At 47.7% G+C, this 21,836-nt stretch overlaps 1 protein-coding gene across 1 annotated transcript; it reads right to left on the reverse strand.

Annotated features, from left to right (window-relative positions):
- Positions 1-15,659: 15,659 nt before the first annotated feature.
- Positions 15,660-20,669, reverse strand: LOC120496052 (ovocleidin-116-like). The gene is made up of 5 exons (XM_039696094.1): positions 20,643-20,669; positions 19,928-19,999; positions 18,311-18,364; positions 18,078-18,170; positions 15,660-17,982 (listed from the first exon to the last, which is right to left on the reverse strand). Exons 2-5 carry the CDS (start codon positions 19,985-19,987, stop codon positions 15,997-15,999), a joined length of 2,193 nt encoding a protein of 730 aa, XP_039552028.1. The 5' UTR covers positions 19,988-19,999; positions 20,643-20,669; the 3' UTR covers positions 15,660-15,996.
- Between the last annotated feature and the right edge of the window lie 1,167 nt (positions 20,670-21,836).

Consider the following 21,836-nt stretch of genomic DNA (forward strand, 5'->3'; position numbering starts at 1 on the left):
AAAGGCAAGGCTGGAGAAACAGCAGTGGGGAAAAAAGGGTTGAGGGGTAAAATGCCAATAGGGCAGAAAACCCAGAAAGCTGGGAGGGAGAAGGATTCGACCACAGGTAACTGAGGAAATTGGACTGGAAAAGGGGGAGAGAAAGCAAAATAATGAAGTGAAATCCACTCCGTTAGCTGGTCTGTCAGAGGCTGAGCTTAAGCAGAGGGAAAAAGCATGGCCCCAAGTCTCCCTGTCCCCACCACACACCCTTCTGCACAAGTCTGTGGCAGTGGTCCCTGCTGGGACAGGTCTGGCTGTGTCTGTGCTCCTGCATCAACCCTGTTTTTATGATCTTGATTGCTTATTGGGAGAGCATCAGTACTGGCAAAGACATAGGTAAAGAAATGTTGAGAACCTCTGCCTCACAACCAGCCTTTCTAGTGTTTCTGGTGATTAACTCACCTCTCCTTTTTAACAGAGGGCCAATATTTCCTTTAGGTTTTTGCCTGTTGTTTATGTATCTAAAGAACCTTTTCTGGCAGTTTTTGATATCTCTGGCCAACTTAAATTCAAGCTGAACTTTTGCTTTTCTAACAGCATCTCTGCAGTTTTAGTAGTAGGAAGAGGTGCTTGTCATCAAGGATATGAGATTATGACCAGACCAAGAAAAAAATATGTTTAACATCTGATAGCTGATCCACATCATCACTTCTCGCAGCAGCATCCCCTGGTCCCTGCCAGACAATCATTACATGCTTTTGTTAGGTTTCTATATATGCTCTTTTCTGTAAATTTAAAATGGACCTTCCCTTCCAGTAAATTACAGCTTTCCTTTTGCTTTCAGGCCAGTCTGCTGCTCATGTTTTCATGCAGCCCGAGCTGCTTGTGTTTGGCTTTTCTGAGACGCTGACTGCAGGGAAGGTTAAGCAGTTTAGTGGTTGAGTGGCTGGTACAAAAACAAACCTGCAGATTTCTGATCCAGAACACCAAAACAACACAGTATAGAGAAACAGCCCAGCTGGGGCCAAGTATACGTGCTATTGCATTACACACCCCCGGTGTTTATTTACAAAGCAAGCAAAGTTGGGCTGCCATCCCTCCTTAAACATGTACTTTTCATGCCCAGAAATTGTCCTTGGATCAAGTTTCTGGTGGGAGGAGTGTGTAAAGCAGCCGTGCCTGCAGGATCTGTGGCCAGCAGGCTTCTCCAGCACATCTTCCCAGAGGTGAAACACAGGTGTGAAGGGCTTGTCCACAGCTGCTGTGAGACACCTGAGACAACAGTGGGGGTGTGGCACCTGTGTCTCAGGCAGAGTGGGAGCTTCAGACAAAGTTCATTAAGAGAAGCCCTCCCATTAATTCAAAAGGTGTGGAAAGAACTCCCTTGCTTTTTGAATTCCTCAAAGAGCTTACTTTGAGATCCAGTCTTGAGCACCAGACTTTGTCAATGGTTTATGTCCAAAAGGTTATACAGGGGTAATTAAGCCTTTATGCAACTTTGTCCAGCAGCACAAAGGATGACAAACCCAATATATTTATTAAAATAAAATGAATTATTAATTTAAATTGGTTGCAATAATATATATATATATATATTTTAAAGGGCTTAATCAGAATTACTTACAACTAGCTAACTATAACTACTAGTATCGTACACTGGTTTTGAAGCAATATTGAAGCAGTTATAATAAAGCATTATATTGAAGCAATTAAGTCCTTAAGCTTACAGGCTTTTTAGAAGTGGAAGAGCTTCATAGAAGCTGGCAGTGCTCTTGTCATCAGCTGACAATCATCACTGGAACATCATAACCAGGGATAAAACAAGAAGCAGCTTGGGCCACAAACAAGCTGTTATAAAAATACAAATTAATTATCCTCAAAGAAAATAGTTGTCTTTGGATGTGCACACAACCTGCTGCTCTTTCAACCTTCAAAGCACTGAAATAATGACATTTTTAGCAAAATATCCAGCTGGGTCTGTCCTAAGAAACAAAACCTTCTCACCCCAAGCAGTGGCTGTTTCCCTTCCCCTATAAAACACACGCTATCACAAGAACTACAAGGCTTATGCCTTCAGCATTTTCCCCCAAAAATCAGTTACTATAGTGTGATGAAAAGAACAATCACTTCTGACTGATCAAACCAAGGGTTTTATTTCCACCCGTTAAAAGAAATCTCTGTCTACCAGCAGAATCCAACATAGATGAGCAGAGATGAGCAGAGAAAATGAAAGTTTATGCAACAAAAACTATATACACATGAAAAAAAACTCATTATACCACCTATCCCCCCAAATCCATCTGAGACTGTCTTGAAAAATAGAAGTACTTATATATAAATGGGATGGTACTGTCCTGGAGTGAGATCTGTCCTGCAAGTTGGGCAAAAGCAGGCAGTCTGAAGGGCAAAAGGGAGGCACTGACTGCAGAAGACATGACCACACAGTGTTGACAAAATCAGTCGTCCACTTTGCACAATCTGGAAGAAAGGAAATCACAAGAGGAAAGAATGTGAGTTAGCTGCTTTACTGGAAGCAGGCAAATAGGACTTGGAGTATCTGACACCATGTGTCAGTTACTGCTGAATGATAAGGAACACATAGGTCTGGCAGTGCCTCCTTGGCAAGGGTTTCTCCCTCTACCTACACCAACAAGCAACTTTTAGAGCTCCCAAGGTCTGTGCTTCAAACCAGCTGCCCACAGCATCCCACATCAGCCAGCTCGGTTGTGCAGCTCCCCTTGTGCCCCATTCCCCACCCACAAAGCTGGAAAGATGCCAACAGGCGGGTCCTTACCTGTGGGTAAAAATCCATGCAGATCGGGCACCTGATGGTACCTGCTGGCCAAGCACTAGAGAGAACAGAAGCAGAAAGAACATTGGCTGTTTATGTCACCACACTGAGGGTCACTGGCACATAAAATGTCATGCAATCTCCAGCTGCACTGAGCAGCCATGACACATTTCCTTTGGAGAACCCTGCATACCCTGAACTCTCTCAGTTTGCTGCGTGCAGTAATGAGTGTGGGTCTCCCAAAGGAAAGAGCATCTTGGTTTTCACTGGGAGAAGGATGCAGTCAGACACCCTGCTCTGGGATCTGAAGTGTCAGCAGCCTCCAGCACTGGGCAGTCTAGGTCCAGCAGCATTTATGTCCAACAGGCCTTCAATAACAGCTTTGTAACTAAAGCATTGAGCTGTCCTCTGGGAATTATTAATTCTAGAATGGAAAAAGGCCTGACACTACAGAGTAACACTGCAGACAGCTCTGGCAAGAAGGGCTTTGCTCAGTGTTAAGTGCTGCTCCTCAGCCTCACCTAAACAGAGCAGGAAGGTGCATGCTGTAACAGAGCAGCTTGAGATAAAAGGGAAAAATTATGCCTTTTTTATATTAAGTTCTCTCCTATCTTGCCTTCCAGTAATCCAAAGCACACCAGCTTTATTAAAACCTGCACAGATTTTGTCCAGCTGCTGCCAAGCCATCAATACCAATGAAAGTATTTCCTCATCTAACAGCACCACTAGAGCCTGGCATGAAAATAAAATGTAATGTATTGTGAGCTATGGTCTGTGCCTAGTCACCCTCTCTTGCTATACCTCTAAATTAATTTTTAAGGCTGTGTGCAAAGCTTTCCATCTGCCTTGGGCTGCCTTCCTCTCCTAAAGTAAAAATGGTATCATTGGATCATCATGCGAGATGGGAAGTGGTCATCATTGGGAGAGGGAAATAAATGAAGTAAATAAAGGTTTCAAAGGTAAGCCAGGACACAGCAATAAAACCTAGTCTTGTCTGTATGAAAAACAAAAGGCAAAATTCAATGTCTGGTATGTCATGAGGCATACATACTCTGAACTTCCAGTTTCATCTTCTGATGAATCCCTTTCTTCAGATGCTGAATCAGTCACAGACACATCATCTGCTGCTTCATGTTCATCATCATCACTCAGTACAGAGCTGTCCAACAGCAGCTGGCTTCCTTGTTGATCACGCTCTGCAATTTAATTTCAGTTAGTTAGATCTATTACTTACTCTCTCTCTCCTTGGAACTACCCTTGAAATGAGTTATTATAAATGGTCTGTAATGGTTCCTATTTGAAATGGACCCTGTTCAGCTGGGTTAAAATCAGTCTTAAATAAACTAGTTTCCCTAAATATTGAGGCTGAACTCTTCCACACATTGAGTCTATTCTATTACAGACCAACACAGAACATTTGCTCTGTTCACCCTATGAACAGCTAAAAATGTTACCTGAGAGAGTCTCAGTGTCATAAGATCCACAGAGTTATAATATTTGTGAATAAATCTGCCTAATAAAGGGAAGCTCTCTCACACAATTCTTACTAACAGGGTCTGCTGTGGTCCTATGGTGTTAAGTTAACTTGAAAATTATAACATATAGTTCAAAGGAGATAGATTTTTAATGACCTGGTAACACCCAAAAGGTAAGAACTGCTGTTTGCTTTTCAATTCTCAGAATACACATGCAACAATGATCCCTGCAACACCCGTGTCCATGTAACAATAATCAAGCACTAATCAAATATATTACAGAAAATGTCACCAAATTAAAGTTAGTTTCTACAGAAGTATTGAGCAAGAACTTCTCTTGTGGGAATTTTCCACTGTGTTTGATAGCAGCTATCAGACATAGATGGGATCCATTCTTTAAGACACTGGCCAGAGGTTTTAGCACTGTTCTTTTTCTTTTTGCTAAATGCAGTTTCAATCCCCACAAGGATTGAAATGTTGTTGCTGTTCAAGATGGTTGGAAAGGACACAGAAAACCTAAGGATTATATTTATAACAATTCCATTATCAACTTTAAAATGTAAACTCACCTTCAATAAACTTGCACCAGTGCGTATGGGAAAATAGAAAAAAGAAAATACAATTAGACTCTGGTGTGCAGCCCTGGTGTTACATATACAACCACCAGCTTAGCCAGGCAATTACAACAGATCAGATGAAGAATGCTGGGCTATTGCTCTCTAATTTTGGTTAAGAACATTAAAAGTAGTAGCCAAATAGCTGTTGTCCTGAGAACAAATAACAGGTTGCTGCTAGTTCTCTTCCCACTGCTGGAACATGATAGAAACAGAGGCAGCTTTAGAACCTCCTGAAAACCCTCCTCCCTCCTCCCATTTCAGTTTCCAAACTGGATGTTGGCTGGAGGTGTTTCTTTCCCTCCATTTTCCCCAAACAGGAAAATTGACATTAGATGAAGTAAAGAGGAGAAAAAACAAAACAAAACAAAACAAAACAACAAAAAAACCCCAACCAAACAAAAAAAAAACAACAAAATCACCCAACCAAACCATAAAACAAACCAAAAGACAGAACAGGGATTGGGAGGAAAGAATTCCAGTTGTGTGCTCTATGGGCACTAGGCAAATAGAACTCAAATATCTGCAATCTGTCAGTAGCTGCTAGAAGAATGAGGAACCCACAGATCTGCCAGTGCCACCTTGGCAGGACTTTCCCCCTCAGGGTACACCACCAAGAAGTGACTTGGAGGGACGAGCTGCTTGGAGCTCCAAAGCAAGGGCTGTGCTTTGAGCCAGCTGCCCACAGCATCTCACACTGGCCACATGAGCTGCACAGTTCCCTCTGTGCCCCACTCCCCTCCCACAAACCAGAAATGATGACAACACATGGGTCTTTACCTCTAAGTACTCATCCATCCAGTTTGGAGAACTAAGAGTACCTGATGACCATGCACTAGAGAGAGAGAACACAGCCAGAAAGAACATGCAGCCATTAATTTCACCAAACATAAAGTGTTCTTGATACATAGAATGTCAGAAATTTAAACAACCCCTACTCTGACTTAGCAACATCCTAGCCCAGCAACACAATTATTCCAAAAACTCTTATGAACTGCAAGCATTTCATCACATCTTGAGCCATAATATAAAATACATTAATTACTAGATTCATGAACAGAGAAGAAAAATTTCCATTGCATTTTGCTAGGGTTTCTTTTTTTTCAAAGTCGTTCTCTTCCAGACAGGCCACTATATTCTAGGTCTGAAATTTTAGCATAATATCAAGCAGAACCCAAACTTTGTCAAAAAACTGTTTCTACCCTATGTCAGAAATTACACTTTGGAGAGACATTTTATCTCTCACATACCTATTGTTGTTTCTTCCTTCCTCTTCATCACTAGCCAGTAGCAGGACTGAATTATCATCTGATCTGGAAACAAGCAAATTAAATTGTGTTAGCCATAGAAATTTCATATTGGTTGCAACCATAAAACAAACCAAAAGACAGAACAGGGATTGGGAGGAAAGAATTCCAGTTGTGTGCTCTATGGGCACTAGGCAAATAGAACTCAAATATCTGCAATCTGTCAGTAGCTGCTAGAAGAATGAGGAACCCACAGATCTGCCAGTGCCACCTTGGCAGGACTTTCCCCCTCAGGGTACACCACCAAGAAGTGACTTGGAGGGACGAGCTGCTTGGAGCTCCAAAGCAAGGGCTGTGCTTTGAGCCAGCTGCCCACAGCATCTCACACTGGCCACATGAGCTGCACAGTTCCCTCTGTGCCCCACTCCCCTCCCACAAACCAGAAATGATGACAACACATGGGTCTTTACCTCTAAGTACTCATCCATCCAGTTTGGAGAACTAAGAGTACCTGATGACCATGCACTAGAGAGAGAGAACACAGCCAGAAAGAACATGCAGCCATTAATTTCACCAAACATAAAGTGTTCTTGATACATAGAATGTCAGAAATTTAAACAACCCCTACTCTGACTTAGCAACATCCTAGCCCAGCAACACAATTATTCCAAAAACTCTTATGAACTGCAACCATTTCAGCACATCTCAAGCCATAATATAAGATACATTCATTAATGGATTCATGAACAAAGAACTGTTTCTGCTGGATTTTGGTAGAATTTTTTTTACTGAGTTCTCTTCCAGACAGGATATTATATTCTATGTCTGAAGTTTTCACACAGAATTAAGCAGAACACAGGAACTTTGTCAAAAAACATCTTTCTACTCTATGTCAGAAATTACACTTTGGAGAGACCCTTTATCTCTCACATACCCATCACTATCTCGTGGTTCCACGTCGTCATCACTAGCCAGTAGCAGGACTGAATTATCTGCTGCTCTGGAAAGTGGGTGCTGCTGGTTCTGCTCCCACTGCTAGAATGGGTTAGAAACAGAAGTAACTTAGGAATCACATGAACACCTTCCACCCTGCTCCTCTGTTTCAGTTCCCTGGCTGGATTTAGGCTGGAAGTGTTTCTTTCCCTCTTTCTCCTACAAAGGGGCAAGTTCAGCTGTGATAGCCATAAACCCTTTGTATGAGATGAACAGCTGCTGAAGAAAAAAATCCAACCCCAAACCTACACTCTTTTTTTTGCAGAATTGGAGCTGGGTCATGCAGATTCTTCCATAAGTTCAAGACCTTTTCCAGCATCACTGCTGCGTGTTTCTGCTTTTCACAGCAGCAGTGGCATCCCAAAACTCAGGGGATAAACTACCATGTGGGCCAGATCTTTGTAAAATACTTCTTGAAGTAAAAAATAGAACTGCATTAATAAACTTTAAGTACTTCTTGGAGTAATAAACAGTCAGTACCCCAGTCAGCTACAGTCGTGCTTGGTACCTAAGTGACAGGAGTACCTCAAATCAACGTTGCAGCTAAATACTTCATATTTATGAAGTCAAAGGCTTCCTGTGCTCATCTTTCCTTTTTCTTTAAATCACTGGCCTATATCTTGTGTATCTCTAGAACAGCTTCAGCTTTAAACTGGCACCTTCTATTCTATTACCCATGATTGCTAAACATTCTACGCAAGTTTTAGAGCAACAAAAATTTTAAATTACTCTTTAAATCACTCTGCAAAAGATACTCAGAGGTGCTGATGCATTCACCGGTACATTTGGGGTTGACTGAGAGCTATATCTAAAGTATGTGAGTCAGATCTGTGTTTCAGCTCTGAACACTTGGATGCCAGAAGGCAGGCCTGGCAGTACAAGAGAAAACTAATTTGGCTGTGAGATGGAGAGAAGCTTGTCATTCACTACTTACCACAATACTGCCAGAATCATTGCCAGTTAGATTGATGTCTTCAGAGTCAGGAGAATCAGCTGTGACACTTAGGAATTCCTCACCAGCTGAAAACCAGAATGTTAGAATCAATATGAGAAATTGAAGAGGAATTAAATGGGCAGCCTCAGAGGAACAGACTGAGGTAGGATTCATCTGTGCCCTGGGTCTCCTCTTTTCAGGAATTTGTCCAACATTTCACTCCAGCTTTGCTCTCAACAGTCCACAGGAGAGCATTGCCAGCCCTGTCCTCTGCAAGAACGAGTGGCTGAGCTCCTCACACAGTTCTGTTGGATGGCAGCAGCTTGCAGGAGGTACACACCAACATAAGAGTCATCTAACACGGGAATGTTTATCACACAGGAAAGAAACCAAAACAAAGCTGGAATCATAGCAGGTATCCTGATTTTACCGACCATGCTCTAGAGGTTCCCTTGAGGGACGGGGCACAGCTAATGACCAAGTTTCCCTATCTGCTTCCCAGCTGGGAGATCCCAAACTTAGTTTGCTATCCTGTGTAGTGGCAGCTGCGGCGACTGCCCGCTGCTCAGAGTAGACATTAAGGTACTTGACTGGCACTTGGACCTTTGCTACACAGTTCATCTCCCACTAGTGTAAATGTATCACAGTGCAGTAACAAACCCATGTGCTTGTCTGGAGCCTTGCTATTTACAGATGCCATACTAGGTGCTCCCTAAAATCCCACATTTTGCTTCTTTCCCACTAAAGGGCCTAGAGACTGGCAAATGCACACAACTGAGTGGACCCCAGCCCTCCAGAAGCAGATTCTGTCCTTACCAAGCTCAAAAGAAAGTGTACCACTTTCCTCGAAGTCTACTGGTTCTGGCTCTGGAGCTCCACCAGTGCTAGGGGCCAGCAGCCTGCTCCATTTCTGGGCTTGACTAGAATCCCCTGCTTTTCCACAGTGCTTTCGCTGATTCTAAGAGGGAGCAAAGCCTTAGCATTTTCTGTGGGGGTAAAGGTAACGTGGCCCCCATTTTTGCAACACCAATGAAAGCACAAGGGTACAGATGACACTCATGCAAAGGCTGGAATATACATCACATAGTGCTATGGGTCACTCCTCCCTGAGCACATGTCATCAAGGAAAAGGAGTCCCCCCCATCCCTTACCAACTCTCTCACCAAGAAAAAGCGTATCCCAAAGGCTTGAAAATTAGGAGACTACTTCACAATTTTATCACACTGTAAGCATTTCTGAACTATTGCTAGCACTCAGAGAGGTTCAAAATCTTCCTTCTCCCAAAACATGAAGTTACATGAAGTCTTAATAGGCTTCTGTTCCCATACATTTGCTACAAACTCTTTCAATCCTTTACGGAAGAACCCCAGACAATGTGTTTTAGGTATAGGATTTGCATTGAGTAGTAAAGTACTCACTGTGCTCATGGTGTTTCATGACCTAAAACCACTGGAAGAGTAAGTGGGACAGGCATCAGAGAAGGATGTCAGAGAAGCTGCAGCGATTGATCCCTTAGATTCCTTTAGGTAGTATACTGCTACAAAACCCTGACTTCTACGGCTCAGAGAATGATGCTCTTCCAAACCTACCAGAAGAGAAGAGAGGAGATTACCTCTCTGGAATACCTGTTCTCTTTAATACCACCCCTGCTTCAGGATTCCCATCCCTGAGTCACCAGTTTCTGTACAAGTTCAGTACTGGAGCCTCAGACACCTGCTGCTGGGCCAGAAGCCCAGAACAGCCCCTCAGCATCAGAAACCTTTTCAAAAATAGTCTGCACTTACCTGTGTAGTCAGCCAAGAGTTTTCCTCATAAATGTCAGCAAATCACCTTCTGCTCCCACCAGGGATGGAGAAGATGTACACTACACAGAGGAGATGGACACTTTGCATCTGCTTCCTGGCAGAGGATCCATCAACTGTCTTAACAGACCCCAGGTCACCAGGGCACCCTGGGATGGAATCCTTGTGGCAACAGTTTGGCTGTGGAAACATTCCATCAATGGTAACAGGAGCCCTCTTTGCACCCTCCTGGTGTCCCAGAATGCTTTGGCATGGAAGAGACCTTAAATATCAGCTGGTTCCAACCTCCTGCCATGGGCAGGGACACCATGCACCACATCAGGGTGTGCAGGACCCTGGCCAGCTGGCCTTCCAGGGAGAGGCATTCCATTTTAGTCTGTGACTGAGAACTCTCATGAGACTGTTTTAACTTTAATCCCCAGTAAACAGAAATTAAAATTAAATGAAGAGATTTTTGAGGTTGGGTTGGATTTTTTTTCTAAGTTGGTGAAAGTCTAATAATTTTGATTCTTATTTAAAGTCTCTGAAGTCTTGAATTTTTCAGGTGTTCAACTATTCCTCTGCTGAGCATTTCACAAGAGGATTGGGAAGAGATTTGCTGTGCTCCTGGAGACAGCACCTTACTCTTGAAGCCCTGCTCTGCTATGAAAGACAACACAGCAAGGAAAGTGAAAATAAAATTCAGTTTTTCTTCCAGCCAGTCTACCACTGGACCTGCATTCAAAGGGTTTGGCTGGCGCTCCTGAGAGTAGCAGCAAACCCATCTCAGTCCTTCTGGATACAGAGATGCTCTTCAGCCCCTGGTCCCATGAGTGCTCTTGGGTGTGGGGAGGATGGTGGAAATTCCTCCAGTGCTGTGGATAGCATATGGATATTTTCAGCTCACAACCTACATGAGGAAGATAATTTCTTAAAATAATTTCTCTGTTGATATAACAGTTGTTATTAGGTAATGGGAAAAGTGTTGAGTGTTTAAAGATGGATGTGGATGACTTTCCTATTTTTCTCAGTCCTGTGTCTGGAAATTGAAGCAAAGGCTGATTTTGGTCATCATACACACATCCTTAATTTCTCATATTTGGAGCCTGGCACAAAGTACTTACTTATTAATATATGAAATATGTATTTGGAATTGATTAGCACCTTAGCATTTTTATTTCAAGCATTAGATCTCCTTTAGGATTTTTATTATTTAAAACTCTGCCCTTTGGACCCAACATTCTGGAAAGCAGGAGTGTTTAAAGTGAGATGAAGCACAAGTGGATTGACTGGCATATGAAATATCCCATGTGTTAAGGCAGGGATCCTGTTCACTCACTCAACAGGTACAGCTGAGGTTGGCTGAGTGGGCTCAGCTCCACTTGTATTTTGGGGTGGAATTGGATGGCTTTTTGCAGGAATGTGTCAACAGGGATAAGGGAGGAGGGAGTACTGAGGAAAAGGATGGTCAGCTTTCAGTAAGTCAAACGCTTGAAGGCTCATCTGATCTTCCTCATTGCTGCTGGACAATGCCAGCAGGGGGCTGGGAGATTTTATTGTAAGGCCCAACACTTTTTAAATTAAAGCCACTATTGAAAATATTCATCACTTGGTGGTGGGAGAGAGATAAAGCTCCTGCCCCTTCTCTGCACATTGCAGGGAAGCTGAAAAGGCGACATACCTATTTGTCTCCTCCAAAGCAGGCCAGCTTTGAAGCAAGGTGTAAGATCTCTGAAACACCCACTGCCATTCCATTTCATGACAGAAGTAGTTTGTATCTACCAACTTCCCTAACTTAAAAGATTAATTATAGCCAACAGCCTAAGCTGAACCCAGACTGACTGGCTTGGTATTTTGATCACCTGGAGGAATAGCATTGGGATTTTCACACGAAGGCTACAGTTTGCCAGGATTTTTTGCAAGAGAAGTTTTTTTCCAGAGAACCTAAGGAAGTGAGAAACTTACCGTTCACTGGCCAGAGATTGTCAGCTCTGTACTCTCCCAAATCAGGGGTATCCTGATGAACAGAGAAGGGCCCACAAAGTAATTTAAGGGTGGATGTAGTATAAGATGTTGTTTAACAAAGTATCCAGCTGCAAGGCAATTGCTCCCCAAAGAAACCTTGCAGACCAGTCCCTCTAAAGCTACCATGAGGATGCAGGGAAATAGGCAAGGATTACCAAAAGAGGCCCCAAACAGATTATAAAATTGGCTAAAATTTTTTACTTGTGTCACTGAGATTTGCATTTTACTCCATGTATCAAAATGTGCCTTTACTTGACTGTAGCAATGCAGTTGCCCAGCCTTGGCTGCCAGCTTAGCAGCAGGAATGCTGAGCACTGGGAGGAAAGGTTTGCTGGGATTGTGCAGTCCCTCTCAGTCCCTGGTCTTTGGCAAGGGATGAAGATGGGTCTCACTGAGTACCTATAGCAGGTGACAAGGAAAATCATTATTGTCCTGTAGCCATGCTCAGTCTCATTTGAGAGGTGATGCTTTCAACTGCTCTCTCTGGCTGTCTGCCTTTGCCCTCTGTTGTGTTGCACTAAATAGTTTATTTAGTTGTTGTTTTGCACTGGGTGATTGGAGATTTGCTCTGAGTAGTCTTTATATTGCACTGAATAGTTTATGTTATATCACATGGTTTGTTCTTCCCCTCTCCTATCACATGTTTTTTCCCTCACACACCCCTCTCCCCAGTACCCCATGGTAGTGGTCTCTCCCCTGGTCAGCTCCTGCCTCACCCATCCCATCACTTGTACCTATTAGCTGTGGTCCTTCTCCTCCAGCCCCCTTTTCTGAGTTCTTGAAATCCCCTAGAGGCAGCTGGCCTGGCCTCTTTTCCATCTGGGGTGTTGCTGATCTGGTGTCTCCTATCAAGTCAATAAAGTGAGGACATTTGTCCCCACGTGGAGGAGAGCACTTCTTGTCTTTTGCCTTTTGTCCTATGTAAGATCGTGTGGGCTGGGGTCCATGGCTGGCTGGATTGGACCCAAACAGCCCGTCCAGACATGGATTCTTACAGCCCTCTTCTGAATAACCATGGTGTTACAACAGGGAAGGCACCCTTGTCTTTCCAGGAGGTTCCTGCTACCACCCCACAGCCAAGAAAACATCTGAGAAGGACTATTTGTGATGGGCACCACCTGCCCCGTCCATACAGCCAGCACTGATCTCTGTAGCTGAAAACATACAGTTCAAAACTCCATTTGAATGGTTCCTCAGAGCACATCATTGGTTTTTAGACTTCTTTTGAAATGCATTTTAGCAGTTCTTTGCAACCTTGCTGGCCTGAAGCAGTAGTGTGTACTCATACTTGCCTGGCCACATGACCACAATTAGCATTCATAAGAGTAGGTGGGATTTTAGGGACAATTTATTTTTTTGTTCTGTACCCTCAGACAGTACATATCACTCTTCACTTGGGTTCACGCACTTAGAAGGTGGGATTAATGACCTTAAATCACTTCAGCAACAGCCTCTGCTGCCCCAGAGTGAAGAAACACCTGTAGAAAAATCACTGCTGCCCTTGATTAAAAAAAAACCAAAACAACAAAAAAACCCCAAAACACAAGGAACACAATGTAAATGTATATTTATTAAAAGTCTGAATTAAATCTTTTCTCAAAAACACGCAGCTCAGCCAAGCCAAAGAGCAAAGGGCCACAGGAGAACCTCTCCCAGACCTGGTGACTACCTCTAGCTCAGCTGTAAGCTTGCTTAAAGGTGCTTGAACATGAGGGATGGGCAGTGTTACCCTGCCAACCCCCATCCTGCCAGCCCTCATCTGCTCACCCTTCACTGCAAGGAAAAACCAATTTGCTCCAATACTCTGGGAAAATATTTTCCTAGGGAAACTTGCACTTTTTATATTCAGTGGCCTCTTGTGCTCTTTGGCAGGTGAGTTTTGAAAGAGCAGGGGCAGGCAGCATTGTGGTGCTGAGCAGGGGGCTCAGGGTGAACATACCAAAATACTGTATTCTCCCAGCTGTTGAGCCAGAGTCGCAACACACATATTCCAGGTGCTTTTGCAGTGACTGTGCAAGGAGTCAATGCTGGTTTATGTGTATGCCATTAATACCTGAACTGGCCAGTTTTACACCTGACCTCGCCATTCAGGCAGCGCTCCCCAGGACCTCAGGGAAGCAGTGGGACAAGATGGCAGCAGTGCCCACGCCAGCATCAGGCAGAAACGGGCATCATTCAACAAGCACAAAACATTCCCAGCAACAGGCTTTTTATTCCACTAGATGGTGCCCAGCCCTCACTTAAGGATGTTGCTTAATCCTTTGGACAAGGGTATGGTTAGGACTGAGGATGGAGGGGCCTGGGCACTACGCTGGGGCTGCAAACTCCTTAGTTCCAACCCTGTCAGCGGTGAGACCCCAAACCCACCCTCTTCTTTTGCCAGGCAATCATGCTAAGCCCTAGACCCTCAGAGCATTGCCATAGTCCATAAATCTGGGGGTGTGATGTGCTGTGGCAATTCCAGGGGTGAGTTATCCAGCCCAGACTGGCAGCAGCCCTGCAGCACCTTTTAGTCTGAGCCAGATGGTCCAGCATGGGAGGTCCATGAGCCCTTGGGGTCTTCTGCATGCTGCCTCGAGCCTGGGAAACTGCAGGCAAATCCTTGCCACAGGCTGCCTCAATCTCCATGTCTCTGCAACACTGGGACCAAGGTACACAGAGCAGCTTCCCTGGACTCACCAGGGCCTAATATCCTGGTGGGGGCCATAGTGGGCACATGCAATTTTGACTTTTTCTGCTGGAGGGAATGAGCAGTAGCAAAGCAGAGTCCCAAGAGTTGGTGGTAACTGATAGCTCCAGTGAGCCACAGTGTCCTAGTGTTCCAGCATGAATCAACTATGTGTGACCCCTAAGCACCAAGGTGCTGCAAGAAGCTATGGATGTTTCATCCCTGGAAGTGTTCAAGGCCAGGTTGGATGGAACTTTGAGCAACCTGGTCTAGAGAGTGGCATCCCTGCCTGTGTCAGGGGAGTTAGAACTAAATTATCTTTATGGTCCCTTCCAACCCAAACTATCCTGCAATTCTGTGTCCCATAACAGGATCTGCCACTTCCCTGCATGCAGGTGTGCAGAGGGCAGGGAAGCAGGCACTCTGTGGGTACTTCACTGACACCATGGCTGCTCCTGGCCGCTCCTACCTACTCCCTACATGGGGACAGCACTGGTGGTGAGTTCCCTCAGCATGTGCTGAGACAATACCTCTCTGCTCGAGGCTCAATGCCTCTCCCACTATGCCCTTCACTCTGGCATGCTCCTGAACACTCCTGCTTTAGCAGCTTCTCAGACAGAAAAAGCAACCTGCAATTGCATAAACAGTGATTAACTCTGATTAACACTGAGGGCATGGCTCCAGTGTGTCAAAGCCCAGTCTGGCCTGTGTGTGGGGACCAGTGGCAGGAGTGGTGATGGCACAGTCAGAGTGTTATGGTGCTCCTGGAAGGACAGTATGGCCAGGAAATGTACCATCAGGAGGGCATGATGGAGACTTCTTGCTGGGGGAGGTGGATGAACCGAGGGGGAGGGTGCTCTGTGGGCCTCCCTAGCAAGCCCAGGGATGCCCAGGGCCCTGGGCAGGATCTGGTATCCCAAGGGAGGGATGTGTGGGGCTTGTTGGCCAAATTGCAGTCCCACAAGAAATGGCAGGGCTAGGAATGTGCTGGGGCCAGAAATCCCCTTATGCCCAGGGACCAGCCCACCCCCAGCATGCTGCTTGTGGCAGTGACTGCCTGAAGTCCCATTGCAAACACCAGAGTCAGCAGATCCTCAGGTACAGAAATGCTTTTATTTCTCCAGTAGGCTGGAAGTGAAACTACAAGGACAGAGGCTTTTTCTCACTGCTTCTTTAGTTGCTTCGCATCAGTGCACAAACACCACTACCCTATGCCCTGTAGCATAGCTGCTGTTCCCTGGCTGTCTGGCACAGCACACCCGTGCATTCCTGCTGCGGTGCCATGCGCAGCCTCCCCCAGATTAACAGCAGATTGCATGAACCAGTGATTTTTGGTTCCTGGGCTGTGAAGCACCGTGTGCCCCCCAGCAACCTGCCCCTCACCCAGGCAAGAGCACAGCCCACAGGGAGGATGCCAAGGAGAAAACACGGTGAGTTACCCCCCGGCTCCACCGCTGGAGCTAGCGGGGTGGATACTGGCCGCGCCTCAGAGCGGCCCCTGGATCCAGTGGCCTTGGGGGTACCCTGGGGATCCCCACCCTGAGGGCTGCAGTCCCGTCTGTCCACTCTCACTGTGGCTGCCCTGGTCTCCCTCGGAGGACTGGCTGCTGTCGGCGCTCCCGAGGCCGGGGTAGGGGCCGTGGGGGCCGCCGCCCGCCCCGCCGAGGCTGTAGAAGGCCCGCTCGCGGACATGGAGCTCGTCGGCGCGTTTCACCTGGTCCAGCTGCCGGCTGCGGCCCAGCGCCGCGATGGTGCCCGGCGCCCCAGCCCCCAGCCTCCTGCCATGCTGCCCGGGCAGGCGGCTGCCCCCCGCCCCTGGCACTGCTGTCCCGCTCTCTGCGCCTCGCCCCTGCTCCTGGCCCCGGCCTGCTGCCATGCTGCCCGTGTCTTGCCCTGCCTGCGGAGCAGGGCTGGCTCCTGCTTTGGTGGCATGAGACCTGCCCCCAGCATCGCCATCATAGCCGCCAACACTTGTCTGGGCCCGGCTCGACACCCAGCTGCCGGGTTTCCCCCTTGGGAATGGTGCTTTGTCCATCTTGGGTGGCTTGTCCAGCCCTGCTCCCCCTGGACGGACCCTCACCTCTGCCCCGGGCCGTGCCTCTACACGGGAGGGTGCGGAGGTGACTGTCCCCACTTCACCGCTCCCTCCTCTGCCGAGCACAGGACCCGTGCCTGCCTTGTGGCTGCTGGCTGTCACGGATGGGGTGGTGCGGTCCCCCTCAGTAGTGGCTGGGTGGATGCTGGCCCCCTTGGCTGGGACAGTGACAGTGGCCTCCATGTCATCCCTGTGGTGGGAGGTCGTGGGAGCCACATGGTCTGGCTTCCCCTTGGACTTCTGCCCCTCTCCTCTCACCTCATCATCATCTTTCCCATGGATGCTGGCCACTGTGGGGCTGGTAATGTCACCACTAATGACTCTCGAGGGGACAGGGGTTACCAGTCCCCTATCAACACCAACGGTGGTGTCACCTTCCTCATCCTCTCCAGTGAGACGGCCATCCCTGAGGCTGCTGGTAACTCTGTCCTCATGGGTTGGGGTGGCTGTGGTGGCCAGTCTTTCAGGCTGCCTGCGGGCAGGGATGCTGTCGTCTCCATCACCACTAGGTGCTGCAGTGACATCCAGCCTGCGGAGGGGCCTGCTGCTCCCCACAGCAGGGATGCCATCATTCTCCCTACTCGCTGTGACACCAGCCTGGGTGGTTACCTGCTCCCCCACACGGATGTTGGCCCTCCCAATGAAGATGTTTACTTCATCATCCTTGCCTGGAGAGACCTGGGTGAAGCTGTCGGCCCTGTCTGTGCTGCCCAGGCTCCCACGGGTGATGGTGACACTGCCTGAATCAGGGACGTAAGCGTATTCATCCACACCTGCAGCATCCACTTGGACATCCTCCATCTTCTCAGTGACAGAGGACAAAGCAATGCCTCCTGTCCCTGTATCCTGTTTAACACCCTCCTGCCCTTGGCCAGAGACAGTGGCCTCCCCACTGCCCTCATCCCCTGCTCCTCTGGTAGTAGGGGCCCTCCCTCTCCCAGCAGTCACAGCTCCCACCACTGGAACCACGCTGGGGGCACCATCATCCTTATTCTCACTCCTGACCCTGGACCTATTCCCCACCACAACCTCACTGGAGCGTTCACCCTGAGGAAGAATGGGAACACCGCCATCAACTTCCACCACCAAATCCAGATCGCCGCTGCCCTCTGAGCTGGATGGGGTGGGACCCATGCCACCACCACTGCCACGCGCTCGTGTGCCAATGCCAGGGTGAGGACTGGGACCATCCCTGCTGATGCCTGGGGTGCTGCGGTTTTCAGGTTTGAAGACAATCCCATACTCAATTACTTCGGTGCTGCTGTTGTCACTGTGCTCTGGGGCTGTCCCAGCTGACCCAGCTGGTGGCTCCTGCCTGGCATTGCCCTCATCCAGCCGGTGGCTGGGGATGATACTCTGCTGGTCAGCCTCTTCTTTCTGTGCAGTACACACAAGCGACAGGTCAGGGTGACGGATTGCTGCTGGAGGCACTGCAGCCAGGCCAGGGTCCCGCAGTGTCCCCCTGTCCTTACCTTTATCTGTGTCTGGTTCCTCCGCGTTGAGAATGAGTAGACATATTTGAAAATGTAGAAGCCGTGCTTGGCGTTGCAGCTTTTCAGAAGTATCTGGTGGGGAAGAAAATAACCAAAACCCACAATTTTCTTATGAATTGCATTGGCAGGAGTTTCCCTTTCTGTGTCTGGCACTGTAGTAGAGTCCCACCAGTGCCCAGTGAGGCCCCAGGAGGTGGCAGAGGGATACATACCCGGTGTTGTCCCACACAGTTCCCAGCACCTCTCCCAGGCAGCGGCGGTGGCACCTGTGGGCAGCAAAACACAGGGAAGAGCTGAGGCATCAAACACTGCCTCAGCAAATAGGCAGCGGCCAGTGCCGAGTGCTGACCACCCACCCTTTCCCACCTTCAGGGAAGGGTGGGAAAACTGCACTGATAAGCCACCAAATTCCCAGGCACTACCTGGGGTGATGACTTAAAGACAGCAGTAGTAGGAAAGGTCAAAATCCCATTTCTAGAGTCTGAAAAGTATTGTGAATTTTGCTACAGCATGATTGTATTGTATGCTAGCTTTCATATGGTATTGTTGATAAATAACAAATAACCTTTTCCTGGAGAATGCTGCAGAGGATTTTACCACAGAGCATTTTTGATACACAGCACCGTTGCTCACAAAAGAATGCTCCAGCTTACTGCTTGGATCTGCCTGTGATGAGAGTCCGGAGCTGGTTAACTGGTGGAGTTTCCAGTGTTTACTAAGCTACTGAGCACCAACCTATGTGTCCTCGTGGCTGGGTTTCTGTACATGCTTGCAGGCTTCCAGCTCTCCCTGATTATCCTGGCATCTTTTGGTGGGTATTGGCTAGTGCATCCCTCAGGGCTGGGGGACCTACTGGTGGGAGCATCCTGTGAGCTCCACAAAGCCATTTCAGGCATTCCTTCCATGCCAGAGTGAGACAGCCCCGTGGAGGGGAGTCCTCTTTGATTTTAGAAAAATTAGTCACTGAAACATCCCAAGCCCAGCTGAAGGGGCAGAAACACACCCCAAAGTATTGAATATTCCCAGGTTGTTTCATTGTGAGCAGTGTCAAAGGCCGGATTACAGCTCTGGTTACACGGCGCAGCATTAGCTGCCATCTGTGCTCCTATCTGAAAAGCAAATCTGTGCTGATTTATTGCCTTCCCCTGGGCTGCTCTGATACAGACTGGGTTGTGAGAGCTTGCTCTGTGGGGTAAAAGATACATGGGAAAGGGGTAAAACACACATGGGAGGGGCCGTCTCACGGAAGATGGGATTTCCCTCCTCCTTACCCTGACAAAAAAGCAAGCCTTTTCTAGGAGCATACTTTCACTCTAGCTGTTTATTTAGTAAGCTGAGCAACAGTTATGCAGGACAAAAATGGCTCCTATTTTATATTCATCTTAGTTTGCCCTGTTTTTAGTTAAATCCCTCAAAATTTCAAATAAGGAGAGCTGGAAAATAATTGTGGATGCCCCTCTGACCACTGTTCCCCACACGGGCAAGATGAGCATCCTTTCCACACATCCCCTCCCGTGCCTTGGCTCAGGCTGTTCGCAGGCCAAAAGCACCGGGCAGATCCCAGATCCACAGAAATCCAGGGGAAGAGGTACAGCCACCCAGACGGACACTTGTGCAATGCCCCAGTTGCTAAACTGAAGCCACCTCAGTGTTAATATATATATTTCTTCTGGGCTCACCTCTGCTGTTTACCTTACTCCCTTCCCCAGAGTTGGTGTACAAGACTACAACCCACGTTTTCCCACTGCTGAAAGCATGCTGGGATGCACTGGATAGCACATCTCATGCTTCCAGCAGTATGCTGGGGACCCAGGAAAAGCCATACTCACAGGTGTGGCGAGGGCTGTGCTGAGCAGGCACAGGCACAAGCAGACAAGGGGTGTTTGCATCTTGGGCTGCTCCTGGAGGTACAAAGTGAAGATTGATGCAGTTTTTCTTCCTGGGACTTGTGGTGTTCAATAATTAGCAGCAACCCAAAAGCTCCTGCTATCCCAAAGCTCCCATGGCAGCAGGGTTTTCCAGTGACCCCAGCTCTTCCCAGGATTTTAGGTGGCTCTTGGCATTGTCCTGCTTCTTTGCATCCAAGGGCAATGCTCTCACCATGTGCTTAGGGCACAGCCAGCAGCTCTGAGTGGGAGCTCTGACACCAGCTATTAGAACTGCCTAACTTCCTCTGTCAAAGCAGCTTGGGTGGATATTTGCAATAAATTACCCCCTAAAGTTGCTGCAAGCTAAAGCTGTTCATAAATCCAAATTAAGAAAGCAGCAGGCTTTCACCCAACCACCCTTGCTTTGGCTTGCAGGTCCATCCCAGTGACTGAAACCATACCAGTATTGCCACAGAAAACACCAGAAGGAAATACATGCACAAAGATCACCAGTACCAAAGCAATGTAAGCTCGAGAGATGTGCACAGCCAAGGATCAGGATGTCCCCATCCCCACTGTGGCTTGCCCAGAGGGAAAGCAGAAGAATCCCTGCTCAGGGACAGCAGAGCTGAAGGGCTAGGGAGAGACAAGGCAGGAAGCTAGATAAGAAGATTACCTTTTCCCGCTGGAGGCAGGTCCCAGTGGCAGACTGTGGAGCCTGTGCCCACTTTGCTGAAATTTAAAGTTGGCCTCGGGTGCACAGAGCCAATCAGCTCCTGCCCAGGGACATTTGTCAACTCTGGCAGCACTCACAGATAACCAGGGGGAGTAATTTCCAGCTAAAAATGTGTTTGTGGTAAAAGACAGCTATCAAATGTTCCACCTGGCTGGATAAACAGAAAGCATAGTTTATAAATATCTGTTCTGAAGGCAAAATTGCTCAATGATTAGTGCAGATCTTAGTGTGGCAAACATCCAGCTTGGTTATTGATAAGAGGGTGTGCAATGGGTCTTGGCTTGCTCACCGTGACCAACATGGGAAAGCTGGCAGGGCTGCAGAAATGGAAGGGCAAGATTCAGAGCCAGGCCTGGTCCTGGCCCGTTGGCACAGAAGGGCGGTGTTGGCCAAGCTAAGAGCCACCACCATGCTGTGTCTTCTGACACTTGCTTTTTGGGTTTCAACCCCAACCCCTCTGAGTTAAACCTGTGCAAGCACAAAATAGAAGAGTGGCAAAAAAGAAAAAAATATGTGTGTTTTTCCATGCACTTCTTGCACAGGTCCCTTTGAGCCCAACTTCATTACAAAGAAGTGCTACAAGGGTGTGCACGATGTACAAACCCTCCTTCTCCCCATCTGTACTTTTGGTGGCATTGCTGGTAACCTACACCCTTGCCAAGAAGGGTTCCCACTGCTGCAGCCAGCCTGGCTCAGGCAGTCACTGTGGTGGTGGTGACAGTAACTCCCATCCCACTCTCCACTTGGCCCTAACCCAAACCCTGGGAGCTGGCACGACTCCCATGTTATCACCAGAAATGTTTAAACCATCAGCATCCAGCCTCAAGCAGGAGCAAATCCTGGAGGCAGCAGGAAACTGACCCTAGCCACCAGGCAGGGAGTGGCAGCCGGATGCCACCCCCCAGGGCAGCCAGCCCGTGTGCCTTGGCTCCTGGAGGAGAGCCTTTGCCAGATGCCTGGGGGGCTGACGCACACAGGACTGGGCTAAGCACCCTGTAGGAGCGGGACCTGGCCCCTGGCAGTGCCAGGGCCCTTTGTCCATGCCAGTTTCCTGACGTAGCTGGGCACCCCCTGGGGATGTGGATGATGGAACTCTTGTGTCCCTGCACCAGCCATGAGCGCGTGCAGGACTCC

Source organism: Passer montanus, unplaced genomic scaffold (genome assembly GCF_014805655.1).
Source record: "Passer montanus isolate IOZ18808 unplaced genomic scaffold, ASM1480565v1 scaffold95, whole genome shotgun sequence".
Classification (NCBI taxonomy): Eukaryota; Metazoa; Chordata; class Aves; order Passeriformes; family Passeridae; genus Passer; species Passer montanus.